This window comes from Python bivittatus, unplaced genomic scaffold (genome assembly GCF_059951505.1).
Source record: "Python bivittatus isolate LINGU-HERP-01145 unplaced genomic scaffold, Pbiv_v1 ctg000320_np1212, whole genome shotgun sequence".
Lineage (NCBI taxonomy): Eukaryota > Metazoa > Chordata > Lepidosauria > Squamata > Pythonidae > Python > Python bivittatus.
The window spans coordinates 1367319-1380668 of NW_028277052.1; the positions used below are offsets into that span (position 1 = coordinate 1367319).

Genomic DNA, 13350 nt, shown 5'->3' on the forward strand with positions numbered 1-13350 from the left:
GGCTCTTCCCTTCCCATGCAGCCCCCACCCTTTAAGCAAAAGGCGCATTGAGTAAAGATCTAAATAGGAGACTCAAATTCAGATTCCAGTAAGGCTCAGCCTTGGATTTTCTGGATATCTCTGCATGAGATATCTCAGGGATTTTCCTTCCAATCCACCATCACCAGCACCAAGTGGTCCATGTGACCGTCCCAAAGGGACAAACACAGCAGTCTCGTTGCTGTATTTGTGCAAAGTAGAAGCTCCTATTTCCACTACCCCAGCCTCTCTTGAATCTTGACCCTGAATTAGTGTGTTTTCCTGAGACTTCCAGAACCCTCATTAAGCAAAATTAATTCTCGCTTTATAATTATGAGGGATTTTTCCATAGACAATATTCTGTTCTTGTCCCTGTACTTCAGCCAACTAGAAATCCATCTCCCCACCCCTTTAATCCCCCTTTAAATTAAATGTCCGTTACCCTTATTCCAGATGCCCTTTGCAGCTCAGTCTAACCTCGTCTCCTTCCGGCCCCTAGATCCCCTGTCACCTCTGTGGTAAAGGGTCACAATATGGCAGGACAGGGTGTAAAGTTTAAATTAGCCCCCAAGTATTCACCTCAAACAGGTGTTCCCCCTCCCTGCTCCATGAGTTAATTAAATAGTTTTTAATATTTGTTAAAATATTTCTCTTTGAGGCACAGCATGGAGGTAGGGGGCGGGCAGGATGCATTCAGTGTATCTTAATTTCTCACTCATCCCCACCCCAGTAGACGTTTTTCCCCCTTCTATAAGGTATGTTGGGATTTGTGTGTGTGTGTTAACCTTGTTCATCTCTTTTGGTTTCCATGCTGACTGAGTGATGGGTGCCCAAGCATGTTTCTGAGGAGGATCTGATGTTGGCATCAGAAGGGTTGGATTAGGCCTGGATAGGAGAGCCCCTGCACTTTTCCCAAGCTTGGTGCTGGCCAGATGTTTGTGCCTTCACCTTCTCTCATCCCCCAGCTATTGTCCATGCTGGCTTGGCCTTGTGTGAGATGGTCCAACTGGAGAACACCCACTGAGGAAGACTTCTGGGCGTCTTTAGTAGAGGCACCAGGGCAACCAGGCAGCTTGTCAGTTCCTTCAACATTTGCTTTTGCAATAGCTTAAAAGCTGTTTTCAAACTTTTCTTACCCCTGCCATCCTGTAAAAGAGCACTGTGCCAATTTTTAACACAGATTTCAGGATGAACTGCAGTGAGGTCAGGACTATCCAGAATTAGTTCTCTCAGTGGATTTTTGTTTTAGGAAATGCAAGGAAACACTGAAGCTGTTTGGCAGTAGACCCAGGGAAAAGGTAGGGTTCCTCGCGCAATATGTAATATCAGTAGAGCCCACTGTCCCAAGGGGCGTCGAGGGCTGCTGGCATAGATGGCTTTAGAGAAGGGACTCCGCTAATTCTGTGAACAGGTGCCCCCATGGCTCTTCGTCATGAAGGCTGGATAACCCACCTGGCTTCCAGGGCTGGGCGCTGCTGAAAACGACCTGCTGAAGTGTGGCTGCTTGTCTTCTGGCGGTCAAAACCTGCCGCCCCTGCTTTCTTGGCCTTTTAACGACCCTCGGTAAAAGAAGCATCACGTTAGCTTAGCAGAGCCTTGCATGAGCACATGCTTCCATGACATGGGCAGATCCAGGCCCTTCGTTGGGAGACCGGGATAAATACGTTCCGAGGCCCTTTGGTGCCCCACCGAAGCACAGGTGTTAAACGGTTTTAAAGGTCCTGGATTCTCCCCAGGAAGCGCCACCGTCCTTAGGGCTTCAGAAATAACCAAATGTCAACCAGGCACCCTGATTCTTGGATAAGCCACATCGCTTCCTCTTCTCTGTGTTGTCACTGTGTGGTACACAATGGAGCGAAGTCACCAGCACCATTTCACAGATCGAGGCGAACAATTTAGTTCTCACCAATTATTTATTCTCTCCTTTGGCTCCTTGTGCCTCTGGTAAAATGTCAAGTTAATTTAGCACAGGCCCTGCAATTGCCTGACATTTCTGTCCTCTCTGCAACCACGTTCAAAGGGAGGAGCCGGAGCCCCTGCAGCCGCGAAGTTTCCACTACCGGGCTGGGCTGGCACCCATTACGGACATCGAGGTTCCTCGTGTGTCGACACGTGTAGGAAATGCAGGCGGGTTTTGTTTCAAACCTGAAATAAACCTTTGCGTCCCAGAAGTCCTGCCAAACGTTTGGGTCAGCCGTAGTTCATCAGAAACAAAATCCAGAATGTTTTAGTTGTTCCGGTTTTGGCTGAAATGAAATCTGGAGGGATTTTGGAGGGATTTGATGGGACAAGTCAGGTAAAGCTGGAACAGGCCATTCCTTCTCTCCCCTTGCATAGCCTGTGTGTTGCCCCCCCCCCATCCTGATCTTCCCAGCCCCTTCTCTGTCTTCCGTCCGCACCGCTGTCACTCTCTCATGTGCCTTTCCAAAGGAGACCCCTCAGCCTTGTCTTTTCCCCATGATAAGCTGCTCCCAAGCCCCTCCTGGCCAGAAGAACCCCATTTTGGTCCATCTCCACCTCCTGTGTATGGACCCCCCATCCAAAACACACGTTTCCATGCATGCGCAGACCACCCCAAGCCACTTGTTCCACACCCACAACGGTTTGGCATTGCTCTCCTTGGTTTGCACCCAGCTAGCCTGAACCAAAGACAAGGGGAAGGTCCTTGGGGGAAGGAGAGCCAGCCAGAATGTGTCATGAAGGTGTGATTTTCACCAGCATGCCTGGATGCTCCTGAACATGCAAGGAGGCTTTCCACTTTCAAGGGCCTCTGATGCTCTGTCAGCAAAAGCGAATCCACCTGCGTCCCCTTGGGAAGCCCTGCTGAGCACCGCAAATGCAAATTGCCCCGACATCGAGAGCAGCACTTTAGGACTTTGTGGGAAAACAAAAAGCTGTGCACGTCTTTATTGCACGGGTGCTTATCCAGGAGACCTTTGATTAAACAAATGTTCGGAGGTGCTTTTCTTGCTGATGCAAGACGGCTTCCATTTTGCTAGAGAAGGAAGCCTGGAAGGAGAGCGGGGAGGGGTGAAGCATTAAATCGCAGCCCCGTGTGCGGTGCCATGCTTCAAAAAAATAATTTTCCATGCTACACAAAATTCCTAAACGGATCCTGATTATTTTTGTGAAACATCTGGTCTGCAAATGAAGTTGCCTCAAGGGTGTCGTGCAAGCCAACCGCTCTGCCAAAGCGCTGTTCTGACTTGGGCTGCAGATCATGCTGGACCCCCTTCCTTGCTGTTCTTCATCTCTCCGTCTCTTGCCCGTCTCTGCCTTTCCGTGTTCTTGTGTGAACTGAGCCGTTGCTGACTTTCACTGAAATGTAATACAGAAGAAATGAGGATTTGTTTTGTTTTTAAAGGGAAATGAATGCAGGTTTCTGACCAAACTTTACAATCCCAGCAGCTTGGTTCCATCAAGTTCTGCTTTTAAGAAACCCTGGAGCATTGGGTGGGCTCCAGACTTTTTAGCTTGGGTGAGCTGCCTGGAACTGGTGCTGCCCAGATCAAACCAAATCAAAACTGTATTGCGGTCTTGGATCAGAAATCCAATATCATAAGTAAAACTTAATACATAGTGAAATATTCAATAATGTTCATACCTAAGCCAAGTTAGCCCTGCCAATAGTCACTTTGTTCCATCACGATGATCTTCCCAGGGCGTGGGGCCCTAGATCCTCAGAAAGGAAGTGTGGCTTTGTGTCTGGATTCTGCCCCCCACCCAGGGCTCACTCTTTGGTGGGATCTGACTAATGACCCATCCTGTGGCCGGTGGGTGAAAACTGGCAGGCAGCTGAAGGCAAGATCGTTTCTCAAGGCAGCAATTAACTCCCGGTACCCAATTTCTATATACAAGACTTTGCCTGTGCAAACTTTTAGGGCATTTATTAAAAATGTGTCCTTGGGTTTTCATTTTCATTTAAAAAATCCATTCTGTTAGAGACTGTGGACTAATTTTATGGATTAGTTTTTAAACCCTCAGTCTGTCACATTCAGTGAACAATTTTAAGTTGGAGAGAAGCCATCTGAATAGATCAAAATATGCCGCAGAGGAGTTTCAGCTCTACTGTTTCACATGAATATTGCCAAGCTGTCTCGGGGGGTGCAAGGGGTGCTTGTTAGTGATTTTCTCTTCACAACCTGGTTAAATGTGTGATCCCAAAGGCCTGGACCATTCTGGCATGTTCCACTTTTGTGTTCCATAGTTTGATGGGGAAGGTAGAACCTCCCATGGGTTGAGTCCGAGCAGCTCCAGGGATGCGTTCATGTCGTTCTCTTGGCACTCCAGTGGAACGAATAATGCCTTCGTCATCTGTGTGTGTGTGTGTGTGTGTGTGTGTCTGTGTTTTAAGAAAGCGCCTTTGAAAAGCAGGTCAAATCTTGAGCAAAAACTGACCTTTCATTCTAGTTGGACCATCCTTTCTCCTGATCTCAGGTCTGAATTATCCTTGAGACCAGGTTCCCAAACTAAAGGCATGGGCAACTTCTCGTCATTATGACAGGCAGACAGGATGGCTTTAGTGCAGAGTTTGCATATACGCTGTGCTCTTTAGCCGGGAACAGGGGAGGGCATCCCCCAAAGGGAGCTCAGACTTTCTCTCTCTCATAGGACACTGGCACACTCTGGAATTGGTTTTTATCTGTTTCTTGGGGTCCTTGCCAAAGATGGCAGCGGGCGCTCTTGTTTGCCCTTCAGAAGGAGTTGGGAGGGCTGTCCTGTGTGCTGCCTTTGCGTTGCTGGAAAGTGCCTTATACACGTTTCTCCCCGTGCACCTCTGCATCTTTGGCAGGCAAAGGCCTTATCGGACTAGGAAGCCGCTGGGAGGGTAGCTGGGAGGCTGCATTGCCCGGAGAGGCAGGGCACCGTGCAACTACTTTGCTGCTCGCCGCGGCCCATCCCTCCCCCTCCCTCTAATCGCAACTTTGCCATTCCAGCTGCAGCCAACATAATGTTGTTTGACTTGGAATATTTGTTCGCCTTAACCGCTTGAAATTTTTGTGTTTCATTTTTGTTTGTTTGTCTCCTGCTCTGTCCCTGGATGGGAAAGCGAGCTGCACTGTGGGCCCGGAACCATATTCCTTAACAAATCGTCTTTTTCCAGCACGTGGATAGAAGTTCTGATTCCTGCACAGTTTTGCATCCCCTGCAGCCATCCAGGACACCATTCGGGGTTGCTTTGGAGATGCCACAAAATTTCAGAACAGAAGGCCCAGCTCACGCTGACTCAGCTGCCCCCCCCCCGGTCTTATCCCCATCCCACACCTGCACACAAGCCTCAGTGTGCCCTTCCTAGAACAAGGCCTTGTTGGCTACGCCACGGCGGTAACGATGGGGAGACCTCAAGCTCTTCTTGCTTCTGCTGCCCTTGGGCGGTTTGGGTGCTCTGACTTGGCTAAAGCTGCCTGCAGAAGCTGTCTGTGATGGGAGGGAGGCTCAGTTTGTAGGGGAATTGTGGTCATGCCAGTTTTGACCAAATGCCTCTCTTAGTTGGGCAAAGAGGATGGTTTTGCTCCAGGTATTAGAATGTTCCAGCCCGTAAGTATGATGTGCCCCCACTCCTGCCCCACCGGCACGGGCATTGTCCAGGTATTTCTTTGGTCCTGCCCCCTGCTCTGGGAAGGGAAGTGCACACGCACCCTGGCTGCAAGAGGGAAGTGACCCTGCTTTCAGCGTAGCAGGAAGGTCAACCCACTCGCAGAGTGCGGAGAAACACCACCCCGTCCTCGTTCACTGTGATCGTGCAGCTGAAGTTGGAGGTCGCTTGTGGGCTCCCTTGTGTGTTGCAGCGCTTTGCACAAAGACATGCTTTTTTCATTTAAACATTGCCTCTGCTGAAGAGAGAAAGCCCTCCTTGGGTCCGCCAATGGCTCCTTGGAGCTGCGCTGGGGAAATTCGGTTTACATTTCCCTTCTCAGCACAGTTCCACCCAACAGAGCAGCATCTCTGGGTTGCAGCCCCGAGAGATGCTGCTGAGGACCCACAGGGTGCTGCTGAAGCATCCAATGCCACGGCCAGCTCCTGCTGGGATATTCAGGTACCCGGGGTCCGGGGCTCGTTTTAGAGAGCCGAAGGATTGGCCGGTCTGGGTCATAAGTGCAGGCCAAGCCAGGCCTAAGCGCTACATCGGACATGAGCTGTAACGCTTCAGATCCTCTGATGTTGAGCAAACTCCACACAGCCTTTGAGCTGCTGTGCTGTGCTGGGCACAAGAAGAGCTACAGTTGCATCAGGAGGGTGGAAAAAGACCCCTTTGGCTTCTTCAGGGTGGCCTGGTCCCTGGAGAATGAAGCCAACTGCAAGGGACTCTGTTGTGATCTTGATGCCAAAAGAGACGTTCACCATCCATCTGAACCCCTTCAGCTTAGCTCCAGAAGGCAGGGCTGCCTGGGGATATCCTGTCAGTAGTGTCCTCTGCTCCCCCACCCTCACTGGGGCGGGGGGGGGTTGGCATGTTGGTGTCCCATACCTTCATTTTTTCTAAGAAGACATAAAATTTTAGACCCACTTCATTTCTATGAAATGTTTGAGAGCGAAGGGGGTGGTTTTTGCAGAATGCATCTCTTCACTTTCTGCAAAGACACCGTGCGCCCTTGCGGTGGTCTCTCTGCATGGCTTGCTGGAGGCAAAACGTCTTTCCCACTACAGCCTTGGCTTTCCAGGGGCAAGAATGCAGTGGCGGGTGCATTCCTGCCCAGCGGCCTTCCTGTCATTCCTGCGCATGGGGAAGGGAGCGGAAGCCCATGGCTCCTCCAGCAGTCAAGCACAGAGGGAGACCCAGCTTGCAGAGGCAATGTTTGAATGTCTGAAGGCCTCCAGAGGACCTGCCTCTGCTGCCTTAATCTGGAGCTGTTTGGAGCGCCTGGGAGCCTTCCCAGGAAGAGCAGGTGTCTCTTCAGCTTTGCATGCGCCCTGCCAGAAAGCAGCGCTGTGGCACACCTCTGGAACCAAGGCAGCCCAGGGTTCTTTCCCCCCCTCGCCCCCGAGGCTCACAGCTTCAAAGCGCAAGGCATGACTCTTAAAACAGTGCAACTCACTTCAGATGCTTTGGCCTTTCATTTTATGATTGCTTGTCACGCAATGTTCTTGGGAAGCTTGCTCATATATGATCTGTTCCATTTTTTTTCCATTTCCCTTTTTTGCATGCTGTACCTCCTGTTTCTTCCCTTCCTCCAAACTCTGTTCCCGTGTGTAGACACAACGGCGGCGGCAGAACCGGCAGTTCACGGTTGGTATTGCATTCCTGTTTTATCTCTTCTCTCAGCCGAGCTGAGGGGCAAGGCAAGCCTGGGAGAAAAGGGGGAGCGGGATGCGGGGAGGGGCCGAGGTGAAATTGGGGCAGGGGACAATCACCTTTCCAAAGGGGCTGATCTCGTAACATCTCGTGTTTTTTAAGGCCTGAAAGGATGTCTAGGTTTGTCTCTCCCACGTGCATTCAACTGCATGCCACGTGACCGTTTCCCCACACCCGCAGAAGCGTCAGGATAGCAGAGCAGAAATGGAAGCAGGGCTCCATCTTTATTTTTAGCGCCCTGTCTGCATTTCCCAGGGATTTCCTGAAGTGGCCCAGAGAAGTGCAAAACTCCCAGAGCTCCAGGACAGTGACGCAGCCCGACCTCTTTCGGGCGCAGCCTGGCCCACGCGTGCCGCCTGCCCTGGACCCAGACAGCTGAGCGGGAGGACCGTGCTCGTCTCTTTCTGATGCAGTTGCTGTGCCATCCTTGACAGCTTGCCTCACCCCACTGTCAATTTGCAAAGCGTGATGACTATTTGAGGCTTAACCAGTGTGATGAAATATTGGAGAGATGACTTTAATGTCATTAAGCTGACTATGCTTAAGTTAAAATAGGCCTCCGTATATTTATGGTTTAAAATGCACTTCTTTCCGTCTTAAGAGACACTCAGCTTGGCAGGTCATTAGAATAACTGTCAGGATGGATAAAAGAGAACACTGGGTGTTTATGTACAGGTTAAGAATCCTGATTGGGCTCGGATGAGCTCGTGCATCGGCTGGTCCAGGAGAATTTCATTGTTAGCTTCAGCAGAAGCTGCCTTTACACGGGCGGCTGGTCAGCATAGGAGTGTGCTGCTCCTGCATTTGCTATTAGAGATCTTGAAATTTAGCCCTTGTCCATAGGAAAGCATCTAAGTCAGTGTTGTCCAAACTTGGTCACTTTAAGATGAGTGGACTTCAACTCCCAGAATTCCCCAGCCAGCATGGCTGGCTGGGGAATTCTGGGAGTTGAAGTCCACTCATCTTAAAGTGGCCAAGTTTGGACAACACTGGTCTAAGTGATGGCACATCCTCAGTTCTATTTTATCAGGAGACATAGGCGCTCCATACTTCTTGATCGTTCAATTCAAAGACTGAAAAAAACACACTGAGCTCCTGGAATGCTGAACGAGGTTTCCCCACTGTCCTTTGCAATTAGCTAGCACTGGTTGGAGTGGAAATCCAGGCACCTGGAGAGTACAAGATTATCTGTTGTTGGTCCAAAGTTTTGCAAGGATTGTCGACAGATACCAAATTCTATAGCAATCTGCAACTTTTGGAACTGTCTCTTGTGACCATCTTGGTATTATGGAGAAAGTGAGACTTTCCATTGCCAATTCCTTTCTGGAGTTATTTTAGCATGCCCAATAATGGCATGCTGCTTCTTCCAAAGAGAGCCATTATTTCTTGAAGAGTTGTCATTATGTACAGCAGCACAAATTGTCAAATGTGATTGCCTCTCTTTTGACTGTGCCTAGTAATGTGAGCCACAGTGATGCCCAGAATAGTTGAGTAGCATGGAAACCAAACATCTGGCCCCCATTTCTATGCTTCCACCGTAAAAAGAGAAATCTTCCTATTTCCGTTATTCAGCAATGGCGAAGAATAAAATTAGATAAAGAAGAGAGAAGAACAGAGCAAGTTAGAGAAGGGCTGATCTGAGGGCCCCAGTATCTGTTGGGAGCATAACGTTCGTTCCAGTGCGTGTCATAAATAGGCAGATTCATGGCCACCAACTGCCCCGTGGCAAGGAACCTAGAAACCATGTGTTTTGTTTTTAAATAATACTCATGTTTGTTTGCAATTATTTATATTGCCTTTTTTCATCCCAAAAAGTGCAATGTAAATCATTGCCATAAATAAATGCACACGAATGTATGTATTCAGCTTCCTGTTTTTATACTTTGTCTTCTGTATTTATTTTTACTTCATGTTTATGTTTGTGTATGCAGTTTTTACTGCAAGCCACTTCGAATGTTCTTTCTAAATAGAAAAGTGGCATACAAATGTAATAAATGAAGTAATAAATATGGGGATACATTTTAAGTAAGTTGAGAACGTACAGCCAACTGTAAATGAATAAAGTCTCAAAATCTTGGGATTTTACTGGTTTGAGTTGGACTAGAGAACAGTTAGCACTGACAAGAGATAAACCAATGAGTTTATTTCTCGCCAAGGACCAGCCTTGGTGAGCTAACAGGGGAAATCACCTTGTATTCACTTATGACATCCAGCAGTCCATGAAAGGAAGATATGTATAAGCTCTCCAATTTCTAATCTTATAAAAATTAATCCTTGAGGCCACCCTTAGGAGCAGAAAGATCCGAAATGTTGCAAGGAAAGCATTGGAGCGTGGAGTGCTGGGAAGAGAAGTCTGCAGTACAAGCAATGATCGAGTTTCCTCAAGGTGCTCCCCAGAGAGAATAATTCAGCGTTTTGCTTGTCAGAATAGTTGCATCCACCCTTGATCCTGCAAGTATCCTTGGTCTGTTTAAACAAACAAATAATTAAATAAATAAATACATAAATATCCAACATTAGAGACAGTCTACTTAAAGCCACCACCACCCCGCCCCCAAAAACACCTTAAACATCCCAGCAGGAGGAATAAAGTACCTCTTGCTGATTTTTAGCAAGTTCATGTACATGTTTTAGAAAACAGTGATCTGCTCCAAGCGAAAGGAACAGTTGTTTTTGAATAGTGTCAGTGCATCAGGGATGGCAGAAGTTTCATCGCTCTCCAATTAGCAAACTTACCCTATGCTTTCTGCCTTAAAAAAAAGAGAGAGAGAGAGCGGAAAAAAGGGGATTCGTTGAGACCCTCTTTCCCGTTTGCAGCTCCTCACAGTCTCCTTCCAAGCTTGCATTGCCAGAGTGTGTCTGAAGTTGACCGGGTATTTCTTGTGTGTGTTGGCCATTTTGTTCTGACCAGTGTCCAAATAAGCATCAGCATGTCTGTGGCTAGTGAGAAATGCATGATGGGCATGGTGCTCCTGTGGACCGGATGGAGTTCCTCCAAAAACAATGCCAAGTTAGGACACAGATGGAATGCCAATACCAGAAGGTGCTTGTTCAAGGGTGTTTGGATGGGAGCGAAGGTGCCTGGCCCTCCCCCTCCCCCCCTCCCCCTTTTGGGAATGTGTCCTAAAGGACTGGGAGAAAAGATGAGTTTGTGGAGTGCATGCAGAACTGTAGCCACCCCCACCCACAGGTCCTCCTCTCACAGCACAGGACTGACCCACAGCGATGCATGGCAAGTTTAAAGCACGAAAACTTAACTCTTCCCCTACATAATGCTGAGAATCTTAAGCTTCCAGATTTCTGTATGTGTCTCTCCCCCTTCCCGTCTGCCTTCCTTGCCAGAACTCTGGTAAAAGCATGTTCACGGCAGCTGACGCTCTGGATTCGGCTGCAGAATTCTCCTCCTTTGTTAACTCTCACCTCGTGTTTCAGATGCCTTTTGGAAAAACTCAGTCCCCCAGATCAGTTGAACAAGCAGAACAACTTGTTTTTCATGCCATTTCCCAGAATATACTTAGTGTTCCTAGAGAAACCTTTCCAAGTCCTTGTCCAGTGAAACTCTCTCTCTCTGGAATGTCTTTTTCCTTTTTGCAAATGGTGCTCATGTGCCCTTTATCCTCAATAACCAATAATTGGTGCGTGCATGAGAACCAGAGACCCCTTTTAAAATCACGTCTACATTTCAGTGATGCTGTTGACAAAGAGAGGAAACAGACCGGTTGCTCTTCAGAGCTTCCAGTTGTGTCGCCAGGTGTAATCCCCCAAGCAGACCGCATCTCACAGCGCTGGGAAAAATGGAGACCCCGCGTTAGAGGTGCTGAAAGGGCATTTGATTCTCCCCCCTCGACTCAGTACTCATTAATTACTGGGCTTTCAGGAGAACCTTGGATCCCTCACAACATCTGCCTCCTCTCCTCATCGTCCTAGAGCAGAAACCCCATACAGTTTTTTAAATAAATCCACTTATCTATCCGTTTAAAATTCAACATTGTATAACGTTCCAGCACACCTTCCCCCACCCACTCAGTCCCCAAATGTTTAAAAAAAAAAAAAAAAGTTGGAGGAACAATTTCTGAACAGCCTCACAGCCTAGGAATTGGGTCTTGCCTGTCATATTTAAACACGGGACAAAAAGAATTATACAGAACTCCAACATCACTAAGGGAGTGAAGAAACTCCATGTCATTCTCAAAGCTGATGAAGCAAACTAGGAGCAGAAGAGAGGAAAGTGAAGTTCAAGTTGTGAATCGTGTGTGTGTGTATAGAAAATCTAAAATACCACATCTTGGTTCCTTTACAGAGAACAGTCTTGCAGCCAATCCATTAAAATTTAACAGGTAAAACAAGCCATAATAATGTTATAGACCATCCTTTAAAAGGGGGGGGGGAGAAAGATGAAAAAAATGTTCTGTATGACCAATGAAATACAATTAAATAGAAACTTTGCCCCAGGGTCAAGCAACACTGATCACACAGGAAGATCCTCTTCATTGAAGACTGAATCCAGACATAGTCAAGCTTATAAACAGGCTAACTGAAATGAGTATAAGCTGAAACAATTCACAATGATCTTCTGCAAGCATAACTAATTCTGGGCTTAGGTGATTGCATATTGCCCTTGTTCGTTGTCAAGAACTGCAAGAGCAACATAGAAGGCTATGGGTTACTCAGTTTCTTGAACTTCACATGGGCATATTTGCTCAGAAATGAGGATGACATTTTACATTATTCCATCTAGTACCACCTAGGGTGGAGATTAAACTGAGCTACAGCTCTGTAGTGGCTTAAACACATCATGTCAAACACCCACTTTGCTGGGCATAAACCCAACCCAAACACGATGGAGCAGTTCTTACAATGTGGAGGCTGCCTGATTCCAGGATGGCACCATCTTTGACTCTTGATGAGTTGTGCAGGTTTGCAATCTGGGGGTCCTCCTGGGTTCATGGCTTGGTTTGAAGAGCATGTGGAGAACGTAGGAGGAGGGCTTTTGCAGAGCCTTAGCTGGTTCACCAGTAGTGGCCTTACCTGGAACAGGGTGCGCTGAAGATGCCCTTGTCACCTCTAAGTTAGGGTACTGCAACTCGCTCTACATGAGGTGGCCCTTGAAGACCCCCAGCAACTTCAGCTAATCCAGAATGCAGTGGGATGCATGCTTAGTAGTCAGTCACACTATTGTCACGTTACACGTCCACTGCAGTAGGTTTCTGAGTAAAATTCAAGGTGCCGGTTACTACCTAGAACTGTTTGGCTTCAGGCCTGGGTATCTTAGAGACCACTAGTCCCCCAAAGTTTCTGCCCATCATACGCAAACAAGGAATGCCTGCTGAGAGCCCCCACCTACCAGGTGGTACAGTAGGAGGGAGCCCCCCAGCTGTCTTCTCTGTAGCAGCTCCTCTACTTCAGACAAGGATGACTCCCACCTGCATGGCCATCTGGAATCAGGTGAAGACATGGGTCTTCCTGAAGGCCTTCAGGGATTAATTAGCAGCAGTGGTACCATACTCAGTAAATTTAACTCACTACTTTTAGCACTCATTTAAATCAAGACTTAATTAGATTACTATTTTAATTGTTCATTATACTGACTTGTATTGCATTTTATATGTGAGTTTCTTAAGCCACCCAGGTTTTAAATCTCAGAAAGAATTTTCTGTTGATCACTTCTCAGTGATCACCTGATTTCTGCCAAACAAACCCTCTAGCCACATAAAATTTGCATTTTTCTTACCCAAACTGTTCCAAATACAGGTAGTCCCCTTTGCTAATTTCCATTCAGGCTAGCATGAGTACCTTTATGTTCAACTGCATGTCTTGCCTGCTAACAGTGTCCCATTGATGCCACATTCTTGTCCAGATGTTATCCAACTATTTTATATCCTGCCTGGAAGCTTCAATAAGTAAGTTTGTATTACTTAATAGCTCTCCAGACTTATGCCATAAACACATTTCAGAATAATATTTTCTTAATTTTTTTATTTTTAAGGAAAGGAAAATTGATTGCTGCTCTCAGATCAATTCTGGAAGCAGTAGGAGTG

General features: G+C 47.4%; 1 protein-coding gene across 12 annotated transcripts in view; it reads left to right on the forward strand.

Moving 5' to 3' along the window:
- Nucleotides 1-13350, forward strand: part of CADM1 (cell adhesion molecule 1) — a 221722-nt gene that overhangs the window by 192613 nt on the left and 15759 nt on the right. For 6 of the 12 annotated variants that reach the window (XM_088138885.1, XM_088138882.1, XM_088138886.1 and 3 more), the window contains one exon: nt 7214-7246. The exons of 4 other annotated variants lie outside the window; for them this stretch is intronic. In XM_088138885.1, coding sequence (XP_087995011.1) covers nt 7214-7246 — 33 coding nt within the window. Of the gene's footprint in view, nt 1-7213; nt 7247-9602; nt 9845-11612; nt 11669-13350 lie in introns of those variants that run through there. 2 more of the 12 variants (XM_088138894.1, XM_088138892.1) reach the window with 2 other exon arrangements.